Below are 15,439 nucleotides of genomic sequence, written 5' to 3'. Positions count from 1 at the left end.
ATAAGAAACGTAGAAGTTACTCTTTAAAAAATAAAGAACAAATGGGTTTGTTTGGATACACATATTATTTCAAATAATATTTCGCTTGCATCATAAACACATTTTCAACTCACCTTTTTATATTTTCAATCAACTTATTATCTCACATACATCACATAATAAAAAGTGTTTTGAACGATTTTCTCAAATTAAAAATATAAAAGCATGGCTGGGTCGGCCGGTGCTTTAGTTTGACTTCCTTGAAAGAAAAACCTACTCCAAGAGATTCAATACCTATTGCGTCATAGTAGGGAATTCTTTGCTTTTCGTCAAATTATGCTCCGAGCCAACGAATATGTATGGCTCCAACCTTCGAATATTCTCTCCTTTTATGTCTTCTCCTGCCACACAGAAAAAAGTGTCATCTACTTTTGTCATTATAAACCTTACAATCTAATCACATTCTCATATTCATCATTGTCCATTGTTTGCCACATATGAGGTACATGTAAAGGGTGCCATACTTTCAAATCTTTTAACACCTGCAGCTGTGGACCATATGCCTCTTCATAGTCTCAATTGGTAAATATTAGATTAACTTTTAATCACTGGCAATATTGTGATTTTTTTTATATTAACAACTATGAATTTATAATATGTATGCGTGATTTGAATTTCAAATTTGAATTCATATTATGTAATATAATATATATCTGCTAATGTAAAAACATGTAAAGGTTGTTTAATTAAGGTTGAGTTTCTACTAGTCACCTATTACCTGTGACAAGGTTTTTTTTTCTCTTAATTATTATTTGAAATCAACTCATATTGAATTAATCAAGTTCAATTCATATTGAGTTAATTGAGTCCAACTTTAAAGAGTGTGTTTTACATGACAAAATTTCGAAACAAGAATGTTATATGAGTAACAATAGAAAAATCTAGGTTAATCTGCAACAGAATGGATGATAATCATGGTTCTGGTCAATATATATATATATATATATATATTTTCACTGTTCGAGAATAAAATATTTCATAGATATAGGGTTAAGTAGAACATATCACTATACCGAATATTTAGATCTTTGTTGTAGCCACATTAATGAATGAGTTAAAACTTATATACTGAAAGCGGATATATTATCATGGTTAAATGCGTGACATGTATATAAAATTTGAATTTTGAATTTAAATTTGAATTACTTATCATGCATTTAATGATGATAATCAGTCTATAGAAAGTTGATTTGAAAATTGAAATGAATATCTAAAATTTCAAATAAAAATTTACACTGCCTTGTTATGGATTTTGGCTTTTGCCGCATTGTGAAATAGGTGTACCAAACATCAATGATGAGCCCTGCTGGGAGGCAGCCCAGATGAAAAAGTAATGATCTGCTGGGGGGCAGCCCAGAACGACAAGACATATAGCTACCATTAACAAGTTTCATTCTTGTTGGACTCTAGTGGTTGATGATGGTGATGCATTGTAGTTGGTTAAATTCATAGAATTAAGGATGTCAATTGGCAGCTAGTTGGCACCAAACCCTCATACCAAGCTCATAACTGCTGAACATCACTCCTCCTAAATCTGAATTATCCTCCTCCTTAGAAAAAAAAATTTATTTTTCCTTGCAAGCAAAGCTTCATTCTCCAAGGTTGAAGCATGGTTGATGTTGAATCTAAAAGATATACTGTAGGATAGATACCTCTAGCAACTAATCCTCTTCATAGAATGGTAGAGGGTGATCAATCTCCATTCGTCTCCTCCTTCATGATTATCTTTGCTTTCCTTTTTGTGTAGTGAGTATCTCTTAAGATTATCTAATAAGAGTTTCTTCTCTCATAAAGCTATATAGTGAGAGTTTCTTCTCTTTTAAAGTTTTCTAATGAAAATTTTCTTCTATCCCAGAGAGATTTTTAATGAGAGTTTTTAGTTTTTAATTACTTTTGTTAGATTTGAGTTTTTTACAGATTAGTTATCAGATATGAGATTTTTTAGGTTTATTTCATTAGATCTCACCATAATAACGGCGTCTGAAGCAGTTAATTAGCATATGTGGCGTAGGTGGTTGAAAAATACATAAATGGCTCGGACCTATACTGTTTTATCTTTGAATGTATCTAAAATTTCAAGGTGTAATTTTTATTTTTTATTAATTTCTAGCATTCATTCTTATGTATTTAACATCTGTCTGTATCTATGTATACCACTAGATGCTAGTGCAGATTTAATAAAATTATGATATTTTACTTCTTAGATAAGTAAATTTATGATATTTAATAACCACTAGATGCTAGAGCTTTAAGAAAAGCTCTTTACTTCTTAGATAAGTCTACTAAACCTGCTTGCTCATGGGTTAGGTACTTGGGTTGACAAAGTAAGGTTTTGTTTGGTAATCCAATTAAGCACGTAAAATTAATGGGTTTAAATCTTAACATATTTAGATGTGTTTGATAATAAAATATAGAACATCTGAATTAATTTAGAGAACATTTAATAATACTGAAATCTGAAATTTAAAATTTAAAGTTTGAATCCATTAAATTATTGAGTTGTTAAGTATTAAATATAATACATTTGAGTATATATTGTGAGAACCCGTAAATTTTTTGATTTTCTAGACTTAATTTTATTTAATTGTATGCCTTTTATGCATTTTCTTTATTAGAAAAATTTTCTAAATAATTTTTATGATTAAATATAGTTTTTAGATGATTTTTCTAGTATCGGTTGGTTTTTGAGAAATTAAGAGCATATACCGGACGTGGGACCCACTAGTGCGGAAAGTTCGGAAAAATTTGGCCAGTTAGATTAAGTTTTGGATACCGGGTTTATTTTACCAGGTGCTAAGAGATAATTAGAGGTTATTATATGGATGAGAGTGGAGAGACAAAAGGATAACCATGTATTAATTGAAGTGACAAGTGTCACTTGTTGATTAATTCTTACATTTTGACCATAAGACCATCTTATCACCTTTACCAAATAAATACCAAAAATTGACCAAAATTCATTCATTTTCTTGTCTCCTTTGGCTGAAATTAGTGAGAGAGAAACCAAAAGAGTTCTTCATCTTCCACTTCAATTTCTTGTCCAAATCTTGAGTTTCAACCGATTAATTTCCAAACTACTCCATAAAACTTACTTTTCAGGTAGTTTCCAAGGTGTTTGTGGAGTTATTTTTGGAGGACAAAGTCTAAGCTACCATCTTTTATAGGAAGATAAGGTATTTTGCCAAGAACCTCTTCTTTACTTCAATTAATTGCTAATTAGTGGTATAAAGTTGTAGTTTTGGTAGTTTATGAGCATATTTCATGGTTGGAAGTAGTATTATGGAAATTCCAGGTTAGGGATTTGAATGACCCTGTTTCTGTCCGATTTTATTTGAACATGTTAGATGCCGAATCAGGCTTAGGTTAAAACATGAAAGTTGTAGCAAATGGTGTTAACTAGCTGCCTGTAAATTTTCAGCTCAATCGCAGCAACGTAATCTATGAAAAGACCGAAATACCCCTGCTGCCCTGTTTCTGTCCGAAACTGATAATCAGCTTATGTAATTGGTTAGTTTGACCAGGAATGTTATCGAATTGGTTGATGATGTCTTCTTAAGAATTATAGCCTTGTATCTTAGATTTCAAATGGCTTTGGAATTACCTGAATTGGAGTTATGTGTGATGAGATATGAGTGAATAAAGCAGGACTGCTAGTTGATTTCCGCAGTGAATTTTGAACTGGAAAATCTGGAATTATTTTGGTAAATTTGACCTAGTTAACGTGAGAACTAGACTGAGTGGTCTTCATGAAAGTTGTAGGTCTTTGTTTTAGCTTTTCAACGCCTCTAAGAACGCCTTAAATAGACTTTTGTAGCCTGAGATATGGCCATTTAAATATAGTACGGTTAATTAGCAGATTAGTTGGAACTTGGTTCTGAGAATTGGGAATTTGACTAGGTTACACTGGAATTTGGACTAAGTGATCTTCATCAACATTGTAACCCTTTCTCTTAGCTTCAAAACGGTGTAAATTACACCTCAATCCGATAAGGATAGCTTTAGTTGTGTTAATTCCGCTAAGCAACAGCAAATCTGCCTTTTGTTTACCAACCCAAGCTTCGTTTTCGCATATGTTCTAGTTTGATTTTGTACTTATACGTTCCATATTATTTTACTCTAGTGATATGTGGATTCGGTTTATGACTCGAAATCGACTCGTATTCGAGCCTTGTTGTGGCTCTAATTTAAGGTGTTTGATAGCTTGTGATTTGTGGGTGTTGAGGTTTGAATGGAAAGTAAAGAAAGACAAGGGAAATGCTGTCAAAATTTTTGTGGAGCTTCTGCACAGTTTCGGAAAATGTGCTATATCTTGATGTAGAAATGTCGGGATTAAGTTCCGTTTGTTGCGTTTTAAACTAGATTCATAGGGCTATAAACCGTATAAATTTCAGACCCTGTTTCTGTCTGTACAATTTCTGGTGATTTTTCAAAGTTGACTGAAATATGGTACCTGTTCTGTCTTTCACTGGATAAAGCAGCAACTTGAGACTTGAATTTGACTGACTTGCGTTCCGAATCTTATGAGGGTATTCTCTGAAAAGTTATAGCCTTTTGAATGTATTTTCCAACGGTATAACTTTTACTAATTTTGGACTTACAAAACTTGAGATATGATTTTTCATATAGGGTTGCGCGAAACTGGAAAATCCTATTTTCCTAGTATTGATTTTCCTTTCATTTTCTACTTCACATTTGGAGTTGGTCAGTCATTGTAGGTAGGGTTTTGAGGTTGTTCATGCCTTTAAAATTAATTGTTACCTTTTCACTCCGAGGTCACCTCTTTGCTTTGCATTAATGGCTCTTTTGACTAGGCATATGGCTCGTAACCGAATCTCAATTGCGAATTCCATACTAGGTCTTGGAGTCGAGTCTTAAGTGCTTGTCTTGATTGTTCTAGGAGGTGCCGACGATTAAAGCCACACTTGGGAAGGAAACTTTTGAAGTATCCTTATTTGAACTGGTGAGTGTACCACTCCCTTGCATTGTTGCTATTTGAGTTATCTGTACTTGAAATTTATGACATGAATGACTATGAATCCTGTTTAATTTGATTGAAACGAGGGTGTACTTTATCACACTCGTTCTCTTGCCTGTGTTGTACCAATTGAGAACTATTACTTGTATTTGTTATGAACTTGAGCCTATTACTTGCACTTGTTATAATGTCGTTTGGAAATGTGTCCAACGGCCTCCTTGTTAAACCTGAGTTCAACCTCATGGGGAGTTAATTAAATCGAGCCATGCAAGGGCTTGGTCGAGGAAATTGACAATCTGTGGATGCCTGTTTTTATAGAATCTTTGAGTATTGAGACTCTTGATTCCGGTATACTCGAGTATTACCATTTCTGTTTCTATTTGTAGTTCGGGCCTGGTAAGGGGTGTGATTGGTGAACAGGATTTGGCGATAAAGTGGTGTTCTACTGGACTGGTTTCCTTATTTGAAAGTTGACGGAGAGTCAACGTAGTCGGATCAAGTACTGCAACGGGAAATTTGGCTCCTGAGAGTCATCTGTATCCTTTTATCTAAGTTGTTTGGTTCCTCTCCTTATTTGATACACCTATGTGATTAATTGAGCGTGAAGTTCCTTGGTTCTTGACTGTGATTATTTTGGTACCTCATTGAGCTTCTAACTCACTCCATTCCGTTATCCTTGTTTTCCTTATAGGAAACCACATTTTGGAGACTCTGATATGTTGAAACATGAGTTGAGCTAGTTTGAATCTTCTTTTGTGTAGCTCCTCAATGTATGGAAAACCTTAAATGTATTTTAACCAAACAATTCCCTTTTGAATTGTAAATTTGCAACCATGTGTATATAAAAAGTGTTTAACCATGTTTCTAAGTTGATTTGGTTTGGAAATGTTCTTTTCTAGGGTTATCTAAAGTTGTTGTGCCTGTTTGGGTTTCGGACAGTGAATGTTATCTTTTCGAAGTTCTTTTGAGCGGTTGGTAGGGTTTACGCTCGTTCCGGATCCGTAGTCCCGGCGAGAGTTAGGCAGGCGGTCCGCCGAACCCTTTGGTTCGCCTTAGGGGGAGGTGGGGCTGTCACATATATCACATTCAGTGATAAGCGAATAACTTATTACTTATTTTTTAGAGCAAGCTTTACCTAGGAAATTCAGTGTCACTTAATTAATTCAGATGTTTAATTTTTGATTACCAAACGTGTGTCTGAACATGTTAAGATCTGAATCCATTAAATTTAAGTACTAAATTGGGTTATCAAACATGACCTAGTTGAACTAAATTTTCTAAATAAAACTATTTTAAAAAAATAAATGATAAACTATTCACTTATCACTTTATATGATATACACTCATATATATTATATTTGGAGTTTGTTTGATAATATAAAAAACTAGTTTTGTACCCGTTCGTTGAACGGGAATCATCGAAAAATAATAAACTATTTAGTTAATTTTATAAAAATGTCGATATAAAATAAAAATTTAATGTATAATCTATTATAACTTATCTTAAATATATTATTATGTGCGCATTATAATACAAAGTATTCTTATAATATAAATTTGAACATCTAATTCAGTGAATAATAATTCAAAAATAGAAAAAATATCATTTAACAATACCATAATATTAAAAACTTGAAAATAAATAAAAAGTGCAGTGAATAGTGTCAAATAATATTCTATTCTTCATAAATTTGTTTTTGTTTTTCTTTTGTTTGAACATTCTCCTCGATCTGTCCGTGCAAATCAGCATTTATTAATTTTCCATTATCGCTGCATGATAGCAAAGCAGGATAACTAAGTATTGGAAAAAAATGATTTATCGCATTCAAAATTATGTATAACAATATGTAAAGATTATAATTTAAGAAAGTAAAATAGTATATTAAATCTACTTTCTCATGCAAATCTTTTTATGAGAATTCCTTTCCTCTGTGATTTTTATTGAACCCTCTGATGAATGATTCATATGAAGTGTATTGAAATGTTGTTGATTAGAATCATCTGTTATACTAATTGGGATATGGGAAGAAAATGTTTCAGGTTGGTATTGGTTGTCGGTTCCACCAATCTGATAATGATTTATCAAAATTAAAGACAAAAATATTATATGAGATATAATATGTGAAATATAAGAAAAATTTATTGCACATTACCTGTAAAAGCATGAAATGCGTTTTCCTCCCGAAATCACAGTGGAACCATCTAGTCACTGTAAATCTGTTATTATCTTGTTCCAGATTGTAATTGTTCAAGATGATTTGGAACACAAAAGATTTCCACGTAATCTTATTTATAATTGATGATACGATTTCACTGCTAAACCCTTCCTGAAAATGAAATGCATAATAGATTTTTTTTTTTGTTAGAATATTCAACGGCTAAAATAAGTGTCGGATTGTCTATTATTATTAAAAGAGTAAATATTTCCTACACTGACAGTATATACACTATCATCGTTGGATTCATGACATGTGTGCAAAAATTGAATTTCAAATTCAAATTTTGCATCGTTGTCATTCATCCAATGTTGATAGTGTATACACTATCAGTGTAGGAAAAATTAATCCTTATTAAAAATTAGATATAAGTTTACCTTGTTAAATTCGTCAAAAATAAAAGAAAGTTTGTGTTCTATTATTCTTTCAGCCTCTTGATCAAAAATACCAAACCAAGCACTACCAGTTGCATCACTTACCAAGACTTTTAACATATACCTGTATAAATACACCTATTCTAAAAGTTATATTTATCTAGATATTGTAACAATTAAAATGATAAAAAGGTTAACATTTTCTTTATGGACTTTTCCAGAAATTTTCAATCAGATGAAGTGCCATTTCTCTTTGTACATCAATTATGCATAGGGACTGTAAGTTTTGTAAAAAATTTCTTGGGCTAACTTTCTTTAATTTTCATGTCTAGATTGTTTGTACGTTGTTCTATATATGGGTAGATTATCTTAAAATAAAAAAAATGTATGATGAAGCTGTAAAAAAAATTAAAAAAAAGGACACTATAAAAAATATATATTATGATTTATTCCTATATATCTAATAGAGAAGATTTATGTCTCTTTTATTTATATCGAATTACTTTTTAGTTCCTTTTTTGGGTAGGAAATAAGAATCATATAATATTAAGAATTCTTATAGGAAATAAGAATTGATATACATCCAAACAAAAAAGTAGCAAGCCACGTAGGAAACTACTTGCCGTCTCATTAAGCCACGTAGGAAAGAGAAAATGCAAAGGGATAAATATGAGGATACGACTTTATTATATATATATATATATATGATTGTTGAAACTGAACTTTTTTAGACATTCAGAAGTTATGGACGTTTGATAAATAAAAATTTATTTGCTCAACTTGTTAAGTGGTTCTGAATTTGTGTGTATTTTTTTCAACACAAGAATCGTAACTGAACACTTAATTCAACAAATTTATTTCAATGACCTTATCTTATCTATTAAATCTACCATTGTTTGTTAATTACATTCAAAATTCTTATTTAATTAAACAACCTGATATCCTCTATTTAAAATCCTTATCCAATTAAACAACATAATATTCTCTATTTAAAATTCTTATCTAATTAAAATCCTTATCTAATTCTAAATTTTCTATTCAAAATATTAGATGTTATATGAATTATTGGATTGTAATGTTTTTCATAATATATCTCATCTTTTATATTAATTTGATTTAAAAATAAATATTGCCAGTTTTATACCTAACAATTTTAAGTTAATTAAATCATAAATTTTATTTCTTTTTTGGATGAAAAGATAGAAGGGCAAAAATATACAATTTAGCTTATTAAGCATTCAATTTTAAATGTTTATCAAACAGTATAAATAGGTTCAGTATTAAGATTCAGACATTCATATATTTCTTTTCAGTGCTTAAAATTCAGCAACTTAATTGTTTTAATATTCAGATTTTAGAATTTAGATTCAGTTTTATCAAACGGAACCTTAGTACTTAACCATTTAGTGATTTAATAAATTCAAACTTCGATTTCAAATTCAGTTTTTAGACGCACCATAAGTCACTTGTTAAACGTGATAATTAACCCTATCAAATTCTTTAGGACTAATTATATTTTGCACTCCTGAAATTGTATACTTTCTCACTTTGCATCCTAAACTTTAATTTTGAATATTTTGCACCCTAAACTCTTAAATTTGTTTTATTTAAATTCAACCAATAATAACTTTAGTAAAATAAATAATATAGAGAACCGAACAAATCGATGATAATATGTTGAAAGTTCTCAAAAGGTGCTAATGTATCATAACAAAAATAAAACAATATATTATTGTTAATTTGTGTCATTTTTTATCTCATAAATTTCATTAATAATATAAATAATTTGGACTTCATAAATCAATGATAATGTATTAAAATTAGTGAAAAAAGTTAAGAGATCATTGTTAGAATAAAATAGTATATTGTCATTGATTTTCACCGCTCTTTATCTCATTAATTTTGCAAATATAGTCATCGATTAGACTTAAATTGGACAAACTTGAGAGTTTGGGGTGCAAAATATTCAAAATTAAGAGTTTAAAGTGCAAATTGTCTAAAATCAAAATTTAGGGCGCAAAGTGGAAAAATGTACAAGTTTGGGGGTGCATTGTGGAATTAGTCAATTCTTCATGAAAACCAAATGAGTTTTTTGGATTTTTCGCTGTTGAATTTTTTCAAGAAATCCTAAAGAAAAATGCAAACTAAGAGATTTGATTCATTGACTTACACTCAAGGAGAGTTTTAAACCTCTCCCTAGTGACCAACTACTCTAGAGGTAGTTGATTGAGGTTTTTGGATATTTATTTAAAATTTTATTGTAGCTTACAGTAAAAATTGTAGAAAAACTTTTAAGTAAATCTTATATACACTGACAGTGTATACACTATCATCGTTGGATTCATGACATGTGTGCAAAAGTTAAATTTCAAATTCAAATTTTGTATAATTGTCATTTATTCAATATTGACAGTGTATACGCTGTCAGTGTAGGAAACATTAATCCAAAACTTTTTAGGGTGTGTAAATTTTTTTCTTTTTCTTTTTCCTTTTTTTTCCTCTTATCTTCATCTCCCTCACCCCACCATTGATCTTACTCCCTCTCTATCGCCGGTCGCCAAAACCTTTGTCGACGTCCAGCATTGACAACAGATGGAGTTTTTTTTTAAATATATTTTGTTCTCTCTCCCCCTCTTTTTCTTCTTTTTCCCTCCTCTCCCAACCTTCTCCCCTCCCTTCTTCTCTTCCCCTCTCCTCCACCACCTCTTCCCCCTCCATCTGCCACATTTCCCCTCCCATTTCCACGTGATCTAAATATCTAATCACTATGACTAGCGATCTGGTCACGCGACCAAATTGTACAAGGGGAAGGGATAGGGAGAAGAAAAGAGGGGACAGGAGGAGGAGCGGTAGCGAAGAGGGGACAGGAGGAGGAGAGGGAGGGAGAAAGGAAAAGGAAGGAGAAAAGGGAAAAGAGAAAAAAAGAAAGAAAACCGGTGCTAACATCAACAGAGGTGCCAGTTGGTGTTGGCTGATGGCGAAGGCTGTGGTGGGTGAAGGAAGAAGAAAAAAGGAAAGAAGGAAAAAAAAATTTTTTTTGTGTGTTTTTGGTATTTTGAGATGTGTATTTTAAAAACTTTGAGGAGTTTTTTAATGTTAATGTAGTTAAAATTATTTAAAAACTTATAAAAACTTGGCAAAATTCATTTGCCAAACAACCCCAAATTACATGCATCTAAATGGTTTAAAAACTCTCTAAATTAACTTTTATTAAACCAAAAGTTTAGCGCATCAAAATAAAACACAGTCATTGCTCAACAATCAATCACATACAAATTGGAACAAAAAAATCACTCCAAAGATGGTGTCTAAATAGTTAGAAAGAAATAAGCCCAACAAATGATACCCTTAGTAAACCAAACTTATGGGTTTACCCAACAAATGATCACTCCAAGATTGAAGTTATCATTCTTTAAGTGTCTGTGAGTAATATCCAACTCTCATCACTTCAGTTTAACTAATTTAAAACCAATTTATTCTAACCAAAAAGGTAAATTTGATATTTCAACTAACTAATGAGAAAATTCACAAGCCTATGATAATACTACAATACCACCAAGTTAATAGTGCAAGATTTACCATGTAACCGTACTCAAAGCAGAGATTCTCTTCCCTTTTTATGGTTTCACTTATTATCTCGTTTTTTCATTTTGAACCAGTTTTTTTTTTAAATAATATTTTTTTCCGGAAATTGATAATAATATCTTTATTGGGTTTGATCCAAAGTCAGAAGTAAATGATTGCAATCCAAATTCAATGCACCGCCCAGCAGACACATACAACATACATACACAACTGTATATCACTTGCATCCCACTTGTAGTAACGTAGAATAGAAGTGTACAAATTGCACTACTAGCCAAGAAAACAACCGGCCGGAGAAGAAAGGCCCATGTCGGCCATCAGTCAAAAGAGGAGGAGAATCTAATTCTCAAAATCCCATTAATTTGCAAGTTTCTTTGGGATAATTTCAGAAACCTCCCGTGAGGTGGTTTCTGATAACTTCACTGAGCTCCTAAAGTTTGAAAAATTATACTTACCTCCTTTAGTTTGACAGTTTTAGTAACAAAATTTTAAAATAATATTGGCTTGATCAATTTTTTAAATAAATACTCAAAAATGCCCTTGTGTAATGAGTTTTAATTTATGTTCCTATATAATTATAAGATTATCTAGTATAATTATAAGGAAAAGGTGTCAAAATTTTCATGTCCATATCTGCTATTTGATAAATAACTATAATAATTATTTTTTCATTATGATAGGGTACTTTTGATGCCACTTTTTATAGATTTAGATTTATAAGATAGAAAAGAAAATGTTGAAATAATTTATTTAGAGTTTATGAATTTTTCGGGTAGTGGGATTATCATAATTTGATAGTGATTTTGGGCCATTTTTTTTTATCTATTGTTAATTTTAGTACCAAAAAATAGAAAACAAAAATCAGCAAAAGTATTGAATTACATATAAAATTAATTCATTCGAAAAAACACTAGTCCTATGTTTGGGTATAATAGAAACTACAAGCAATAGTAATAGTTCTACAGTTTTATTGGTAAATAATTAAAAAAAGGGAATAAGAAGGAAAAAGAATGAAAAAATAATTTTAAAACTCATTCTAAATATAAACATACCAAATAAGGGAATTTCATTAAAATGTTTAAGGGTAAAATTATCATTTTAAATGGCAAGGGAGGTATGTGTAAATTTTCAAATCTCAAGGGAGCTCAATAAAATTGTCAGAAACCTTAGGGGAGGTTTCTGAAATTAGGATTTTCTTTTCCTAAAAGCAAATAAAAAGATTATTTAAATTTTAAAGTAATTCCTAATATGAAGTGGTTTTATTAATTAGGATTTTCCTATTCCTGAAGGGACACCGTCAAATTCTCCACTATAAAAGCTCACCACCCGGCTTTATTAGGAGGACTACCTTTTCTTTCGTTACCTCTTACTGTACAATTATAGCATAGTACGTCTTCCATAGTGCCAGCAGAAAGAAAAAAATCTGACAACCAAGGAAACTTCAAGTCTGCAAACATGTTGGTTTACCAGGATCTTCTTTCTGGTACACTTCTTTTCTTAACCTTTTCTGTGTGAAAACTTTGTTGCATGATACAACCAAAGTTGCTTTTTCTTGTAACAGTTCCTATGTTTTGTTTGCTTAAGAGTTTAATTTAATTCTTTTGTACTTTTTTTTTCGTTGTCTTCTTGCATGAGTTCATACATGTGAAAACCATGAAAAAGAAAAGAAGAAGAAAAACCCTTTAGATTGTATTATTGGATGTAAACTTGTTATTTATTTGGTTTCTATAATTGGATACCAATTATGTGTTTAACGTTGGGGCTGATCTACCTGCGTGTTTCTTCGGTTATGAATTTCAATTCAAGGAAGAGAATAGCATCGGTGCAGAGTCTTTACTTCTGTCCTTCGTTGATACCAGAATGATTAGAGTTTACCCTGAAGATTATTTTAGGAGCACAAAACTAAGGAATTCTAGCTAACCCTTCAAGGGAAACTTGGTCGGAAAATGATATCAAGCATGTTTAATTTAAATTTAGGAGCAATTGACTTATTAATTGCTACTATTATTTAAGAAAGCACAAGTGCACTGCCTGTGTTGCTGGGGAGTCTTCTAATCTCAGAGCATGTTGAGTTGTATGGTGTACACAACCAGTAATTGCCAAATTGTCAGTAAAAGTTTGTTGATACTGATTAATTGGGATCTAAAAATATTTAAAGATGGCTAATTGGTATACCTTTTACATAAGCTTAGCAATTGCTTCTGTGGCTACCAGATTCATCGTAGCATTCTTGCAGAGTTTCTTGCAATTATGTTTTCCTTCTAATATAAAGATTGAAACTTTATACTATTTCTCACGGATAGCTTTTTTTAAGCTGTGATTTGTGGCAATCTCTTTCCTGTGTGCTCGGGTACTGGTCCTTTTTTAGCTGTCAACTGCATCAACTCCTCCTTTTAGTCTTTATTTATTGCTTCAAGAAAGTAATACTATGAAATTTTTTATTATTTCCAGGCGATGAGCTTCTATCCGACTCATTCCCCTATAAGGAAATTGAGAATGGAATGCTGTGGGAAGTAGAAGGGAAGGTAAAGGCTTTCGTCCCTTTTTTTTTTATTTCAACTATTTTTTGTTTTGTAGAATTGTTCTGTATCAGGAGGGAAAGAGACATTTTAGGCCATGCTTCACATATTAGCATGAAAAATTTATTTGTGACAAGTCAAATTTGACATTAATTATTGGAATGTTCAATCAGTGGGTCGTTCAAGGTGCTGTGGAGGTGAATATTGGGGCCAATCCTTCTGCTGAAGGTGGAGAAGAAGATGAAGGAGTTGACGACCAAGCTGTCAAGGTTGTTGATATTGTTGATACTTTCAGACTTCAGGTTGGTATACTTTTGCTGCAAAACTACTCCAAATTGGACCTCCTCTTTTATTCTTTCTTGTTATTCAATGAAGAGACTCTTGCCTCTTTGTAGGAGCAACCCGCTTTCGACAAAAAGCAGTTTGTTGCATACATCAAGAAATATATCAAGAATTTAAGTCCAAAGTTGGAGCCTGAGAAGCTGGATGCTTTCAAAAAGAACATTGAAGGAGCAACTAAATACCTCCTGTCAAAGCTGAGCGACCTTCAGTTGTAAGTCCACTCAATCTTTTCCCTGTCTCTGTGTCGACCCTATTTGATGAAACAGGATTCTCTGTCTACTTCCACATTTGAAATTGAAGCAGTATATAGATGAATGCCGCTGTGTTGTTTTGGATGAAAACATTCATTGATTGTTTGATCGTTTTATGTGTTCTGCAGCTTTGTTGGTGAGAGCATGCATGATGATGGCTCAATCGTGTTTGCATACTACAAAGAAGGTGCCACCGATCCAACTTTTCTTTACCTTGCACCTGGGCTGAAGGAGGTCAAATGCTAGAAATAAAGCGTGCAATAATCAGGAAGCTGTTTTGTGTAGTGGTCTTTATTACGTTCAAGTTGTGCTAGTATTTGGCAGTAGAACACGCCTTGCCTTGGCGTTTTAAATTTTGATAGCTACATTTTCTTACATGCTTATATGTTTTAACAGAGGATTTTGAGAATAATAGGAGTTCCTAATGACTTTGCCAACAACTTGCATCAGTGTAGTTTTGAGTTGTTATTTTTGGTTCAGTGAGTTGCATGAAGTGGATGCCTTCTCAGATTAGCATCCTGCATAAACCAAGCTTGGGGATTGTTCCCTGTATGCAAAATCAAAACTTTTCCTCATACCATGTTCAGCTGGCAGTAAAATTCTAGCTCTTCTAAAAGGTGGAGGGTTCAGGTCTATTTATTACAGTAGCTGATGTTTGGTGCGATTAAGTGCGTCCTGATGGAGCATAGTCATTCTTGGAGGGACCTTATAAGGTTTTGACTGGAAAGGCACAATCGATACCAAGTAAGTTACATACAGGGCATATTTGTGCTCCATCCAGCTGCCTGTGGTTGTGTAATTTTGTTCCTCCATCCATGGTTGGATGCATTCGGTCTTTCATTTAAACAAGACCGAAGGTGCAACTGCAAAATGCTAAACCTCGATAAAGAGCCATTGCGCAACCAAATAAAAGCAGGCAGGGACGCTGTAATTTGATCGACAATCAAGAAGAAACAGAAGTAGGTGCCATGCTAAGTAACCATAAAAACCATGTATCACTCAATTTCGTTTCTTCCTGTTGAAGAGATGTGATTATAGAAAGATTTGCTATTGTAAATATTAGGAAAGATTAGATTAGATTTGTTTTGATTATAGCATCAAATATTAATTAAGCAATAGATTGATTTAGATTAGCATG

The 15,439-nt window shown here is 32.1% G+C and overlaps 1 protein-coding gene and 1 long non-coding RNA gene across 2 annotated transcripts; both read left to right on the top strand.

Moving 5' to 3' along the window:
• Positions 1-403: 403 nt before the first annotated feature.
• LOC113723773 (uncharacterized) lies at positions 404-5,885 on the top strand. The gene is made up of 3 exons (XR_003457130.2): positions 404-561; positions 4,937-4,999; positions 5,401-5,885. It is a non-coding gene; the product is annotated as an uncharacterized lncRNA (long non-coding RNA).
• Positions 5,886-12,512: 6,627 nt separating this feature from the next.
• On the top strand, positions 12,513-14,741 carry LOC113727683 (translationally-controlled tumor protein homolog). The gene is made up of 5 exons (XM_027251967.2): positions 12,513-12,672; positions 13,641-13,714; positions 13,882-14,010; positions 14,104-14,261; positions 14,430-14,741. The coding sequence occupies exons 1-5, from the start codon at positions 12,645-12,647 to the stop codon at positions 14,545-14,547; spliced, it is 507 nt and encodes a 168-aa protein (XP_027107768.1). The 5' UTR covers positions 12,513-12,644; the 3' UTR covers positions 14,548-14,741.
• The last annotated feature ends 698 nt before the right edge of the window (positions 14,742-15,439 follow it).

Source organism: Coffea arabica, chromosome 2c (genome assembly GCF_036785885.1).
Source record: "Coffea arabica cultivar ET-39 chromosome 2c, Coffea Arabica ET-39 HiFi, whole genome shotgun sequence".
Taxonomy (NCBI): domain Eukaryota; kingdom Viridiplantae; phylum Streptophyta; class Magnoliopsida; order Gentianales; family Rubiaceae; genus Coffea; species Coffea arabica.
Note: the sequence above shows the minus strand (reverse complement) of the source record. Positions and strands in the feature narration are given on the sequence as shown.

Bases quoted from the DNA above. Each gene is read 5' to 3' on its own strand.
- LOC113727683 (XM_027251967.2), top strand. From the start codon at position 12,645: ATGTTGGTTTACCAGGATCTTCTTTCTG. The intron at 13,715-13,881 runs GTAAAGGCTTTC...ATGTTCAATCAG, and splicing joins TGTGGGAAGTAGAAGGGAAG to TGGGTCGTTCAAGGTGCTGT. The intron at 14,262-14,429 runs GTAAGTCCACTC...TGTGTTCTGCAG, and splicing joins AAGCTGAGCGACCTTCAGTT to CTTTGTTGGTGAGAGCATGC.